The following is a 15153-nucleotide window of genomic DNA, read 5'->3' on the forward strand; positions in this document are numbered from 1 at the left end:
GATGCTAAGTGAAATAAGCCATACAGAGAAAGACAGATACCATATGTTTTCACTCTTATGTGGATCCTGAGAAACTTAACGGAGACCCATGGGGGAGGGGAAGGAAAAAAAAAAAGAGGTTAGAGTGGGAGACAGCCAAAGCATAAGAGACTCTTAAAAACGGAGAACAAACTGAGGGTTGATAGGGGGTGGGAGGGAGGGGACGGTAGGTGATGGGCATTGAAGAGGGCATCTTTTGGGATGAGCACTGGGTGTTGTATGGAAACCAATTTGACAATAAATTTCATATATTAAAAAAAAAAACAAAAAACTGAGAACAAACTGAGGGTTGATGGGGGGAGAGAGGGAGGGGAGGGTGGGTGATGAGTATTAAGGAGGGCACCTTTTGGGATGAGCACTGGGTGTTGTATGGAAACCAATTTGACAATAAATTTCATATATTGAGAAAAAGAAAAAAAATTTCAAAAGGACATAATTGGAAAAAATAAAAATAAAAAAAATAAAGAGCATATCCTAGAGCACCCTTTTAAAACAGTATATTTTGAGCCTACAAAAATGCAAAAAAGCAAGACAAGTTCCTCAATTATACTTACTTCAGTGCTGAGGGCTAACAGGTAATCAGAATTCTGAGGGCTATACATCATCTGAGTCAGAGGGTGAAAAGGGAGATTGGTCTGAACAAAGTTCTTTGCAAAATCTGATGATCGAAAGATTCTTCCTCCATGACTTCCTCCAGACACCTCTGCTGTTAAAATCACCTGATCAGGAAGAAAAAAGTTCAGATACAGAATATAATACTATGAAAGCACAGGAAGTTCTTACACCATTTCCACCAGGTGTTAAGAAAATTTTCAAAAGTAAGAAGAGTCATAAAAACAGTAATATGAGTTTGTGCCCTGCACTCTTCAACTATTAGTCTTGTAACAAATGTTATCCTACACTGAGCTAGCGTGTCATAACTATGAACGTAGCCTGCTCAGTTTGGGATTAGTTAGTTGCCCAAAGACTAAAATGTTGTCTCATGGATTATACATTGTGATGCCAACAACCACCACATAATTATAAAGAGTTTGGCTGGATCTTGGAATAGGGACCAAAAAATAAATAAATAAATAAAAATCCTGTGCGCTGAATTCTGTTCTTTTATGAACAGCACTAAATTATGTTTAATTTTAAAAATACACTAACAGCAAACTAAATATACTGCTGTGTACAACCGGATCATTCCACAATTATCTGACAGCCTGCGTGTGGTACCAAGCACAACTTCGTATGTATCTGAATGAGTCTCACCTTTCCAGAATTCTCAGGACCAATAGCCATGCCAAACTCAGTCCGAATGAAGGTGTTATTGATGAGATTTGTAATATCCTTAAAGTTCTTTCCATAGTCCTCACTGAGAGGAAGAAAAACAAGACACATTAGAATGCGATGGTCAATGAGGACACTGCTGGGCTCCTGCCTGCCTTCCTTTCCCCCTTCCCACTGGCTTGGCTGAGGCGCTCATCCTCCCCTGAACAGCCTCAGGGGGGCTGATTCCATCTCTAGCTCTGGTGGTGGGCCTGATTAGTCTGAAGGAAATCGCATTCCCTTACCAGTGATGGGATCAGAAATGGGGAGTGACCCAGGATGAGCCAATAAGACCAAAGAGGGGAATTTGGAGTCTTTTAGGAAACACATCTCTTTACACTTAAGATAGCCTCCTGACAAAACGATGTCTCCTTTTAGATCAGTGGTTCTCAATCAGTGTATTTTTGCCCCCCACCCCCATCCCTAGCTGCAAACGTTTGGTAACATCTTGAGACATTTATGATTATCAACAACTCAGGGGTGAGATGCTACTGGCATCTAGTAGGTAGAGGCCAAGGATTCTGCTGAACATCCTACAATGCACAGGACAGCTTCACAATGAGAAAAAATTATCTGGTCCCAAATGTCAGTAATGCAAAATTTGAGAAACCCAACACTGTAATATGTGAACACAAAGCAAAAAATTGCTACAGGCATTCTGACACAATGAGAGTGTAGCTTGAAAAATAAGCCAACATACATGGAGAGAACTGCTGAGGGGATTCTGGAATTCCAGAGTCTGTGACATTGGACTGAATAACTTCTGTATTAGTTATGCGCCATTAATTCCCTTATTATTTAAGCTAGTTTGGGTTGAGATGTCTGCTAAATGTAGCCAAAGGCCTCCTAACTAATCTGTTAATGCACAATACACATGATAAAGCTGTAAACTCAGCAGCAGGAGTCTTAAAGTCCTCCACTTCCAGAGGCTGCCGTCCCAGGTACCGGCCTCTAGTGCACGCAGCACACAAAACACAGCTAGGGAAAACAAACGCACTTAATCTCATCTCTTGGGTTGTCAAAGCTTTCCCCCAAGGTTCATTCCAACAATGTCTTTGAGAGGTATTCAATTTCGTGTTTCGATTTTGAAAATTAAAAGCAAAAAAATCAGTAGCTCTCTACCTCTGACGGGTTTAATACTGTGTGCAGTTCTGATAAAACATGACATAAAATGTGAAATCTGCACATTCGCTGAATCTAAATGTTCATCAGTGAAGACCACCATGTTTTGCAAGTCAACTGCCCGGTGATAAGTGCAACATGCAGTGGTCTTCACCAACAGAATAGACGACTTAACAGATGGCACAATTTTGGTTAGCAGCCTCAACAAATAATCACAGAACCACAGAACATGAGAGATACAAGGGACTGGGGACATTTTGTCCAACTACCCTCACAGATAAGGAGGTTCAACGGGAGGCAACTGTCAAAAGTCTATGAGTTAACTAGGGGCAATTCTAGTTAACTGAGAATTCTTTACAATTCTTGTAAAACTACAAGCAATTCTCTTAACTCTCAGCCCCATACTAGACCAACTTTTAATTATTTGTGAGTTTTTCTCTTACAACCTGCAGTCTTCCGCTACCTTGCCAGGGCTTGTGGCCTGGCAGTAAAGATGGGCTCAGAGGAAGTTGAGAGCAGACAGGAAGGCAGTATTTGTGAGTGTTTGCATAGGTATGCAAAGCAAATTACATGTGACTTTAGGTTGTCTGAATAACTCTTCCCATTTCTTAACACACACACACAGAAGATTCCTAAACAAACTGGGGATTAGGCAGTGCCCAACCAATTCCTTTATTACCCTTTCCTTGGCTTTGGAGTACAGAAAGTATTCTTATCTTCCAGACAGCAGGTCAAGGGATATGCACGAACAATTCATAGCTCTACAATGTACATATCATCAATCGCTCAGACAACCATCTAAAGGAATTTGTAGTTGCTTGCTTATCACCAGCTTACAAATCTCCCCTCCTTCATGACATCCCCAGGGAACCTCCACAAACCTGTTGGCAAGCCTGCTTGCTTTTTAAGAACTTGGCACAACAAAACATATCCCTGCCCTTCAGAAAGAGAAAGCAACAATGCACAAAACAAAAAATCATCTGTGACACGACCTTAGCCACTTAAAAAACAACTGGAGTACAATGGACTAGTATCAACCTGCTAGGATTTAGGTAGGGTTCTGCTAAGACCACATAAGGCCAAGGAATACATTTTAATATAACACTTTATTTTATTATTTTATTTTTTTTCTTGAGAGACAGTGTGCATGTAAGTGGGGAGGGGCAGAGAGAGAGGGAGAGGGAGAATCCCAAGCAGGCTCCATGCCCAGCGTGGATCCCGAGGCGGAGCTCGATTTCACAATGGAACATGAGACACGGCCTGAGCCAAAATCAAGAGTTGGACGCTTTAACCAACTGAGCCACCCAGGTGCCCCAAAACTTTATTTTAAAGTAATTTTATTTTCTATCAGCACATTTATCCACACACAACATGTATCATGAAAAGGAAAACAACGAAACATTTTGAAAAATAAATCCATTTTCAAATTCCATAGGATAATGAATAGCATTATAAACAGCAGTCAAATGATAAGTTAACAAAACCCTGTGAAACCACCTGCTTTAGGAACAAGTCTTTTGAACAAAAAATAACCAATTTCTTGTTGCCAAAAAGAAATGATCACTTATGCATGTATCTGTGCTGTAAACATATGCTTAACAATATGCACGTGTTTACAGCTCAAGAAACTGTTAAAATAAAAATATTATTGGAATATAATCTAATAACCCCAAAGAACAAGAAAACTCTAGACATTAAAATAAATGAAAAAAAAAAAAAGTAATCCTCACATGGAACTTCTAGTAAAAGCATGCAAATTCCTAGCAAGATGAAGGACTCAAAAGAGGGTTTTTCCAGAAGACTCATATATTGACACTCAACCCCAATGTCAACAGCCAAAAATTACATCCTTGTTTTTGAACACTTTTCATTTACAATACATTGGAACTTGTAATACCAGGCATTTGAACTGCAGACATTTAATGAAATGGAACAGTATAAGAGTTCTACAATATCTCAGATAATCTTACATTTTAATTTTCTCAACAATCAAACAAGCATAGATATCCTTGTCTGCTTGGCTTTCAGGCCTAACCATTTTTCTGTTTCTTTAGTTCATTTCTGCCATGATTAAGTTGCTATAAATTGCAACATAAAAGCAACAAAGATGACAATAAACTTAAAAAAAAATAACTACACTTTTGTCGTTTTCACTAATCAGGAAAGCTTACACATTAGATCCTGATTGTTCACGGACTCCATATGTGCAAATGTGACTACTCACTCAAATGTATTTGTAACCCTAAAATCAATACTCATGGCACTCTGGCAGTCATTTGCAGGCATGCACAGAGTGACAAACATCTGAGTAACCCAGCGTGCCCATTCCCAGCTGAGGTCCAACGGGGAGCTGCTCTGCCTTCTTGTTCCAGCTCTAGTACTGCAAATAAGGGTCTTCTTCACAGTCTATTTAGCACCACGCCTTCTGCATTTTTGCATTTTTTGTTGGTTATTCTGCTGTTTAAAATAGCCCCTTAGCACAGTGTTGAACGGCTACCTAGTGTTCCTGCACACAAGAAGGCTTTGATGTGCCTCATGGAGAAAATAAAGGAGTTAGATAAGCATCTTTCGGGCAGGATCTGGTTGTGAGCTCAACGTTAATGAATCAAGATATATTAAATAAGTAAGGTATCTTTCAACAGAAGCACACACAAAACAAGGTTACGTACTGACCAACTGACAAAAATGAATGTTGTGACCAGAGGTTTGCAGGAGCCTAAACCTTTCTTTCTTTCCCCTAGGAGCAATGGTTCAGTATTCACTAATTCAGCGTTCAAGGAGATTTTGTAGAAAAATGAAAATCAGCTGTACTGAGATTTCCAGTTAAAAGACCAATAGGGAGAATGTAGCATATTAAAATGTGGCTACATAATTACAGACCTCAAATCATAGACCAGCCAGTAAAATGGGCAGAATGTGAATTTACATTAGGCTGAAAAAAAGACTTTTTATTTAACCCCGATTGTCTAATGCTAATTGTCTAATGTCTTTTAATTCTTTTTTTAATCCTTATGCAAAAAAGGATACAGGTTTTCTGTAGAAATTTTGAAAATATAAGCGGGAAAATAAAAAGGGTAAGATATTGTGGATAAGATCCCAGAACTTTTTTTTTTTAAATGTTCATTTATTTACTTTGACAGAGAGCACGAGCAGAAGAGGGGCAGATAGAGATGGAGAGAGAGAATCCCAAGCAGGCTCCATGCTGTCAGAGCAGAGCCGGACATGGGGCTCAATCCCACCAATGGTGAGATCATGACCTATAAGCCGAGTTTAAGAATCAGATGCTTAACCAACTGAGCCACCGAGGTGCCCCAAGTCCCAGAACTTTTCATCACAAGGAACATGAGAATATATCCAGTGTCCTTATTTTGCTTTGGTTGACAAGGCAATGCAATAGGTATTTTCATGGGAATATTTCCTACGTGATGAAAACCACCTAGTTTCATGATTTTTATATGCCTTAAGTTTGTAAAAGTGAAGTTTTAGTAAAAATGCCATCATCATACATTTTAATAAACTTTTTATTTAAGGAAAAAGAACAGTAAAATATGTTTTATAATGGACTTTATGCTACCCTTGTAGCATATGCAGTCATTGTTAATAATCTACTGCAGTGAAAACTGAACCAAGCATACCATTTAAAAGAATGTCATACAAGATGTCTTAGAGAAGCCAGCTTACTATACTTTAATATCTGTTGTATACCTTTAAGTTTACCTTTCAAGTAACATCCGCAAAAATTTATACTGACTATGGAATAAACTTTAATTTGAAATTTCTTAAGATGCCCTTACTAATTTCCAAAAGTTGAACAACTCTCAATAGGAAATAACATAGCAGCAGTTTTGCGGTAATTAGGTACAGAATTTTGATGCACAATAATGCTTACATGTGTCTCACTAAGTTGATCTTACAACGAAAAGTTAGCCTCAAGAGGCCATAAAACAAAAGGGTGCAAAATATCTTTCAGTTGCCAAAAACCAAATTATGTTTACCACAGATCTAGTTTATTTCCTTTTTAACGTCACATTTGAAAAAGGCAAATGAACTTTACAACCTATTATATAAATTATTCCTTAACAGAGAATCAAAATTTAAACTATTCAAATATAACTCTTTTAATTGAAGATACTATTATTCAATTTTACCTAATCATTAATGCCTAGGGCTTTTATTTATTTCCCAAATCTTCCCACAATTCTTTTTTATTTTTTTTAAATGTTCATTTATTTTTGAGAGAGAGAGAGAGAGAGAGAAAGCGAGCACACGCACGAGCACCAGCAGGGGAAGGGCAGAGAGAGAGGGAGACAGAATCTGAAGCAGGCTCCAGGCTCTGAGCTGTCAGCATGGAGCCCGATGCGGGGCTCAAACTCACAAACCGTGAGATCGTGGCCTGAGCCCAGGTTGCAAGCTTAACTGACTGAGCCACCCAGGTGCCCCACCCACAATTTTTTTTTATAACCTAAAGACCAACGTATACTTCCCTCTAACTCAGCGTAGGTAACAAAGCTTCTTTCTAATCCTGTGAGCCTCTGGGCCCTACTACTCAGAGCAGCTGGCATGTGAGGAAAGTGCCTTTTCTTTGAACCCCAAATGAACCTTTGACCACATAAGATTTGGTACGGAAAGATAATCCAGTAAGTAATATAATCATGGGAGCTGTAAAAAACAGAAGAGTCTCAGAGTGCATTGAAAAGGCTTTTATTTTATTTTTCAGTTGGGCAACCTCCCCCTATTCAGGACTCATCTTAATCGAACTGCCCCCTCCCCTCCAAAGCAACACGTGCCTCTTGGCTGGCACGTTCAACAACATGAGTCACTTCACAGCAGCCAGGCCAGCCCAGGGGGAGAAGCAACGAGGCATATTTAAAGTTTCCACCTAAACTCTGGAAAAGGTCTCACTTCACAGCAGGGAGGAAATAATTAATATTCAAAATGACCTTGGCAAAAACAAAAAACAACCAAACAAAAACCCTGCTGTGCAACATGAAGCAAAAGAACCTTAGTAACATGAGACTATCAGAAACAAATAGCACTGCCCTCTGGTAAAATGTATGTTAGGGGTTTCTCACAAGACTAGACAAGTATAGGATGAAAAGGGCTGAGTCAGATGGTAGTAGGTATTTTAACAGTGACATTTAGCGATACTGTTTCTGTTTTGGTTTTGGCTGCCTTAAAGTAAACACAAAATTGAAAAGCAAAAGGATGGGAAAAAAGAGTCGTGAAAATACATTTTGCTCCCCCTGGGTATGACTCATGAACCTGTCAGGAACAGTTCTAGCCACACGATTAAAGAGCAACAAAGAGAATAAAAAGTGAATTCAGAAGGCAAGCAAATAAGTGATGCAGACAATAGGGATAGAAGGTAGTTCAACCTGGAGGAGGAAGAGTTTAGTAAACAGCCTTCACAACATGGCTCTCTGGAATCAATAGGAGAGGATTTGCTACTAAAAAATGAACTGGAAATCAGCACCTTCCATGACACATACATGTGTGATATGTATCACAGCAGCATTAGTAATCCTGAAAAAATTAGCTACAACCTGAATTTCCAAGAGGACAGTGATTAAGTAAATTCTGTCAATCTAACAAAAATGATGAGTTACCAGCAGAGGGGATATGAAAAGTATCGTGGTATGAACATTCACCAATCAGAATGGGTACAGGCTGTGACACGACGTGTTAGTAATACTTGCATATTGGCAGCGGCAAGGGGATGTGTGCATTTGTAGAAGCCATGGAAGCATCTGGGGGCAGGCAATCACTTTTTACCAACTGGCACAGGAGGCTTTCAAATTCATTTTAACAACTGGTACAGCAGTGCCAGAACAGGCTGGCTACGAGCCATCCCTGGCTGTTGGCACGGCAGCAGCTGACCCCACCAAGTTCTTACTCCACGCCAGCCACTGCAAAGCATAACTTGCAACAGTTACCATTAGTAATGGTAATGGTCTATGATGACCATTGTTATCATCTTTCTTTTACAGATGACAAAACATTTAGGGAGACTAAATGACTTGTTCATTCTGCTTGCAAATAAATGATAGTGCTGAGATTCAATCCCAGGCCTATTTGCCAACAGAATCTGGCAACTTTACCCTGCACCATGCTGCTTCCCAAGAATACGTGGCCATACGAATAATATTAAAGGGGAAAATCAAGATAATAAACTGCAAATAAGTTAAGATTATACCTTACGGTGAACTTTTTTCTTTTAAAATTTCCAAATGTCTTATAATACGGTTGTATTCCTTTTATAATGAAATGTAAATTGGTAAGAAAAACTGTATTATATGGAAAGATTTTATGACAGCAAGTTTTTTTAAACACTAGAAAGAGTTACAAATTTTTTAAATGTAGTTTTTCCTTTCCCAAACAGGATACTTTTCATCTGTCTGAAATGTTTCAACCGCTGTTCTAAATGAATAAACAAAATCACCTATAAATTATAGCCCTTTCTAGCACTGGGATTCTACAATGTGTTGTCAATCTTTATCAAATAAAAAATAATATCAGCCTAAAAATTATAGAGAAGCCAAGACATGCATTCATTCAATTAGTATGTACTGCTTGCCTGCTATGAGTCAGCTGTTTGGCTGGTTGTTGGAGAACCGGGAGTTAGTCAAGAACCTTGCCTTTATGGAGCTTACAACAATTCCAGACGGCAATTCCTTCTTAGCAAATTTTTAAGCCAACATCACTGTGTGGAAGGGCAGAGAGCACTGGCTCCAGGCTTAGTAGCAGCAGTCAGTGATCATGCCTACTAGGGAGGGGAGGTTAGGTTGATCCATCTCAGAGCTTCAACATGGGTTCACTCCATGTTGAAGTGAATGCCAACAGTCAAATAAAGAACACTGAGAGAGTACAATGCTCCCGGGAGCCCTACAGGTAGTTTTTATGTCATCTGCTGGGATGTCCTATTCTTTAGGTCCCTTGGGGAAAATTGGGGTAGGCACAAATGACTGAGAAGACAATCAGCAATTTCTGAGAGTTGGCTGGTCTTGAATCTCATAATTAAGGGAAAGAACCTACTATTTAACCAACGTGTATCTTTGAAAAGACAACTCTAAAACCTTGTGAATGTCACAGTATAGGTTATGACTCCTGAACACACACTGCCAGCCACCATCATTACCAATGTGAACACTATTAGGCACTTGGGTTAGGTCTGACCTGAGGACCTCCTCCTGATCTGGAAACAATCTGTTTAGGGCTTAAAATAGGTACCCATTTTTCTAAATGCTTGGTTATTTACTTTGAGAGAAAGAGAGAGGAAGAATCCCAAGCAGGCTCCGTGCTATTGAGTGCAGTACCCAATGCAGGGCTCGATCCCATGAATCGTGAGATCATGACCCGAGCCGAAATCAAGAGTTGGATATTTAACCAACTGAGCCACCCAGGTGCCCCAGTATCCATTTTATTGTAAGATAAATCACATTCACTTAGGAGGTATAGTGAGGACTGTAAAAACCATTTCAGGGACATAAAAACCATTTTGTGCTATTGCAGGGATATAAAAAATCATAATAAATAGAAAGGTGGCTAAAGTCTATGCTACTTTCCCACAGATAAATACCCATTTAAATTAACAGACACATCCCTATGGACTCTTCCTTCATCTTCCTTTATTGTTTTGCCACTCAATTATGTCAGCCTAATCTCCTTGGAACTAGATCCCTTTTCATATTTCTTCAGGTTGTTAAGTAGGCACTCAGTGTGCTGAGTGTGACAGTCTGGTGAAAATTTAAGATGCCTAGAAGATCCTTTAAATCAGCTTTGAGACTCCATCAAGTCTATAAAAGTAGATATGCTACTCAGCCAATGCCCCAGCCACATGTTATACATCTCACCTTCGATATAGCTTGGACTGTCCAAAAGTCATAATTACCAGTGGTACATGGAAGGTAGTCAAGACTAGAATGATCTGGGAAGAGACAAAAGCATGCAGTCAATAAGAAAGATAGTCTAATTACATGTCTGCATGTGATGGGATTAAATCAACATCTAAGAGGCTGCCAACAGCCCTGGTCTGTAGTAGCTTGTACTGTTAATATCAGAAAACCAAGACATACCAAGTTACTAGGGCTCACAATGATTCAAGATCTCAACTCATTTTGTTGAAATGGTCCCATCACATACACTTGTAACAGTGAGGCAAAAGTAATCAACTACACATTATAATAAAGGAAGGGTTTAACCACTTTGTATCTCTATTATTGTAAGATATTCTCAGGTAAAGATCATCTCTCTTCCTGCTTACAGAGCCTAGAATAGTACGGGCGCTCTAATAGAAGTCACGGTGTCATATACATCTGTCCTTTCCTTCTTCTCCTTGCTGTTATTTCTCCATGAAGTTAATTTTTTAAAGAACTATTTTTCTAGACAAAAATATGCATGGAGAAAAGATTCTGACAGATTAGCACAACAGGCTAAGGAGTCTCAGGTAGCCATGTAACAAGAAATCCTGGAGATGCCAACTCTCTTAGATAAATGGATAAATCATGGAAATTGGCATACAACCCAAATTTTAGAAGAAACTAAGACATGATTAAAGAGACAGTCTACCAGAAGTTTTAAAATTAATTAAAGTAAGTAATTTGTAGCTTGCTTTTCAACATCAAAATTATTTCTTTTGGTTCCTGATATAGCCATCACATGCCTAAATGCTACGATACGTACATTACCAGAATCCCAGAGGGTATGAGCTGTGGTCCCTGACCTTGTTCAGACAGCAGGGCACAGAGCCAGGTAACGTCAAGCCTAGATTCAAGACCTGAGGCCACCCTCAGCACACCCTCCTACTGGGAGACTGTCTATACTAGCAGGGATAAGGGGCTAAAGAACTCTCCTTTCACGCCCCTGATCCTGGCAGCGGCTTCTCTGTGGTGGGGAAGGGACAACAGAGGGAGCTGAGCAACCATGAGCCCATGGGCGCCACAGTCCTTCAACACTAACTGTGGGAAAGGACACAGGAACAATACAGTTTGGAGGAAAAATGCCAAGATGTGCAATGTGCAGTTTTCCGCTTCTACACAGGGGTTTTCCCAAGTATTGTGAGGCTCCCGTCTCAGCACATGGCACTCTCCTTTCTCTTTCTTCTTCTTGCTCATCTTGATGCCAAGCAGCCACCAGAGACTAAAATGGTGTCTATCTTCCTATTATGGAAGAAGGCGGTCACAAGATGCTTCCAGTTCTAAAGCAAAACCAAACCAATCATCGTCCTGAAAGTCGGTACCGCAAACATGCATTTTCTGCAACTGAAGTTGGAGACTATTTCAGGAAGTAACAACATTCATTGCTTAAACTCCTAAAATCAACATCTTCTTGCTACGCTGAATTAACAGACTCAAAATACTACTTACCCCAGTGCCATCTCCAACCCAGGACAAGGATACTGAGACACTGAGATCATCAAACACATGCTACAAGGAAAAAGAAAATTCATTTAGAAATGACATCTGTCTTTTGATCTTTGACTTCCTTAAATAATTCAGAACACTATTACTTTCAAAGTAATTCAGTTCATAATTACAAGGGGATACGGATTTCCAGAACAAAATTTGGGAGAGACAGGACTGAACTACTTAACCCAAATTACAAACAACTTGGACATTTTAATTCTCTCTCATACAAAGTAAGCCAAGCAGATGAGTTTTCTTACTGCACCAGATGGGGAGATGGAATAATCTAATTGCTTTCTCCAACAGGACTAAATATAAAGATACAGAAAGTATTCTTAGGATGCTTTAAAACAAGAGATCACAGCCCACATTGACAGATATAATTGTAACCCAATCAGCATAATTTACATTTTTCAAGGCAGCCTTCACAGTACAGCTGAGCAGTTAATAGCTGGATTCCTTTGGCTCCTAGGTTAACTCACTGACCCAAAATGACAAGGGACAGAATCAAAGAGCCAATGCCCTACTTCACCTTTATTTAGTGATGATGATGATTATGATAAAAGAACAATCTTAACTGTCGTGGTAAGAGTGAGGAGAAAGAAAAGGGAAAGCTGGTGTGTTAATTCCAAGATATGGTAAGCATGTTGGACTATAGTCATAATCATCATCATAGATGCTTTAGGGTTTTGGTTTTCAAATACTTTCTTTATAAAATAATACATATCCGTTATAGAAAATGTAGGCAATAGTAGGGAGGTATGATAAGGAAAATATAAACCATTTGTAACCCTATCGTGCAGAGATATTCAAGGCTAACATTATTGGTATAATCTACTAGTTTCTATCATTTTTTAACTGAAAAAGAAAGAATTACAAAAAGGCAACAATGGCACTTGGTAAAAATTTCCAACCATACACAAATATATACAGTTAATCCTTGAACACTGCGGGGGGGTGGGGGGTGGTCAGGGGTGCTGACCCCCTGGTACAGTCATAAATCCGCATATTACTTTTAACTCCCCCAAAACATAACTACTAATAGGCTACTGTTGACTGGAAGCCTCACCAATATCATAAACAGTAGATGCACACATATTTTGTATATGCATTATATGCTATATTCTTATAATAAAATAAGCTAGAGAAAATAAAACACTATAAAGGCAATCATAAGGAAGAGAAAAATACATATACAGTACTGTACTCATCAGAAAAAATCACGTGTAAGTGGACCCATGCAGTTCAAACCCATGTTGTTCACAGGGCAGATGTATAGTAAAAAGTGAAGATACTTCCTCTCCCTCTGCCACATGCCCCACCACCTCAAGCCCCACTCTCCGAGCAGTTAATTAGTCTAGTATTTAGTTCTACTAAATGGTGACAATTACGTGCTTTTCGCTTACAAAGACATATATCTTATTAAGTTTTTTCATCTTAAGCATGCCCTGCCTTTCTGAGTATGAGCAGTTCCTTAGAAGCAGAGGCTATAACTTTATACTTGTTGGTATTCCTTATGCCTACCACGATACTTTACACACTCAATAAGCATTTGTTGAAAATGATTATACGTCCTTCCCAAACCACCAACTCAGTCTCAAAATAGAACATGTCTATAAATGGTGGGAGGCCAGCCGCTTGGTCACTCAAGCCGCTACCCCAACAGAGAGGTCTGAAGAGACAGGACTCAAAACACTAACTGTTTTGCTTATCTTCTAATTTTCTTTCGTGGTTCTCCTGAAAGGGCTTCTGAATTCACCTATGCTATTTCCCCTCTGGACTGGAAGTATCTTTGAAGTCAGCAGAAGCTCTTGTACAATTTCTTGCACAATCAGTGCCTCACAGAGGGCCTGACTAAAAATGCTCAGGCAGAGCTTCTCACAGCCTCTGCAGAACAGAAAGGCCATTCATACATGTAAGCTGGCCAAGCATCTGAGAAAACGTAGGGCTGCTAGAGACATCTGGAACCAGAAGCTTAAAAACTGACACAGCAATGTGTCTTGTAAGATACTGCACACAGAGCAAGACAGCATGTTCTCTTGAGTGAGAATATAGTGTCTGAAATTACATCAATGAGCTCCTTGAGGAACAGGAATATCCAGAGCTACCACAGGCACCAGAAAGACCACATGGCCTCACAGTCATCTAAACATAGGCTATCTTTCCAAGGAAGGCTCTGGCCCCCACAACTGACTAGGATATAAGAAAAATTCCACCACCGGAGTCCTGGCTATCTTGATCAGACCACAGTATAGTCTTGAGCCAATCATGATCTACAACTCTCACTTTTCAGACAAAGCTCTACACACCTGACCTAGTCAATGCATTACTCACATGTTCCTGTTGCCCAGTCACAGAAGGAGGAGGATTATTAGCTATCACTAGCAACTCCCAGCTTCACCTGAACAACTCAAAGGATGGCTGACCTCATTTATCATCCAAAGAGTTCCTCTGGAAATACAGGCCAGGTTTATTAACTATAATTGTGGTCTTCTGCTACCCTTAACCTTCCCTCTCTTCCCTTCCCAATAACCAATTACATTTTACTTTTGAAAACACATACACTCATTGAAAAACACCCATCCATCCATGGCAGAAGCAACTAACTTTTTTGGGGGGAACAGGAATTATTTCTCATCCTGTATGAGGACCAGGTTCCAGTCTTTAACATTCTCATTCTAGTGAAAGTCAAAGACGAAAATGAAATCAGATCTAACAACAGATCAAACCTCAGGTGCAAAGAAAAGGTCATATGGAAAGAAGAGAGATCCAGGAGCGTTGGGGGACCAAGAGCACAGATACAATCCTACTCCTGCAAAGAGAGAAGAATTATGGATGGCCAGGAAAGGGTGGGCAACCTGGTCATGGTTAGGAGACAGAATTCACAAGTGTTGGCAAAAGGCCATCAGTTCATATGGTTAATCATTTATCACACTTGGTACAATGTATATGTCACCCTATGTTGCAGTGGCATCTTAAAATGTTTCAAAATATGTGTTACTTTTAATTATAGCAACAAGAACCTTGTCTGCCTCCCTCACTAGACCTGAAGCCCATGTCGTGCAGGGACAAAACCTTCATTTTAGGAACTAATATACTGCATAGCATATGGACGGCACTCAAAACATCCAATTCATTTTCTTTAAGAACTATTTGTGGGGACGTCTGGGTGGCTCAGTCAGTTAAGCGTCTGACTTCAGTTCAGGTCATGATCTCACAGTTTGTGAGTTCAAGTCCCGCATTGGGCTCTGTGCTGAGAGCTCAGAGCCTGGAGCCTGTC

At 39.7% G+C, this 15153-nt stretch overlaps 1 protein-coding gene across 2 annotated transcripts in view; it reads right to left on the minus strand.

The window, feature by feature from the left end:
• SORT1 (sortilin 1) overlaps nucleotides 1–15153 on the minus strand; it is a 65451-nt gene that overhangs the window by 30300 nt on the left and 19998 nt on the right. For both annotated transcript variants that reach the window (XM_030327951.1, XM_030327950.1), the window contains exons 2-5: nucleotides 11835–11894; nucleotides 10323–10396; nucleotides 1294–1396; nucleotides 594–758 (exon numbers count right to left, since the gene is read on the minus strand). In XM_030327951.1, the coding sequence (XP_030183811.1) occupies nucleotides 594–758; nucleotides 1294–1396; nucleotides 10323–10396; nucleotides 11835–11894 (402 nt within the window). The remainder of the gene's footprint in view (nucleotides 1–593; nucleotides 759–1293; nucleotides 1397–10322; nucleotides 10397–11834; nucleotides 11895–15153) is intronic.

The sequence above is a fragment of the Lynx canadensis genome, chromosome C1 (genome assembly GCF_007474595.2).
Source record: "Lynx canadensis isolate LIC74 chromosome C1, mLynCan4.pri.v2, whole genome shotgun sequence".
In the NCBI taxonomy this organism is placed as follows: domain Eukaryota; kingdom Metazoa; phylum Chordata; class Mammalia; order Carnivora; family Felidae; genus Lynx; species Lynx canadensis.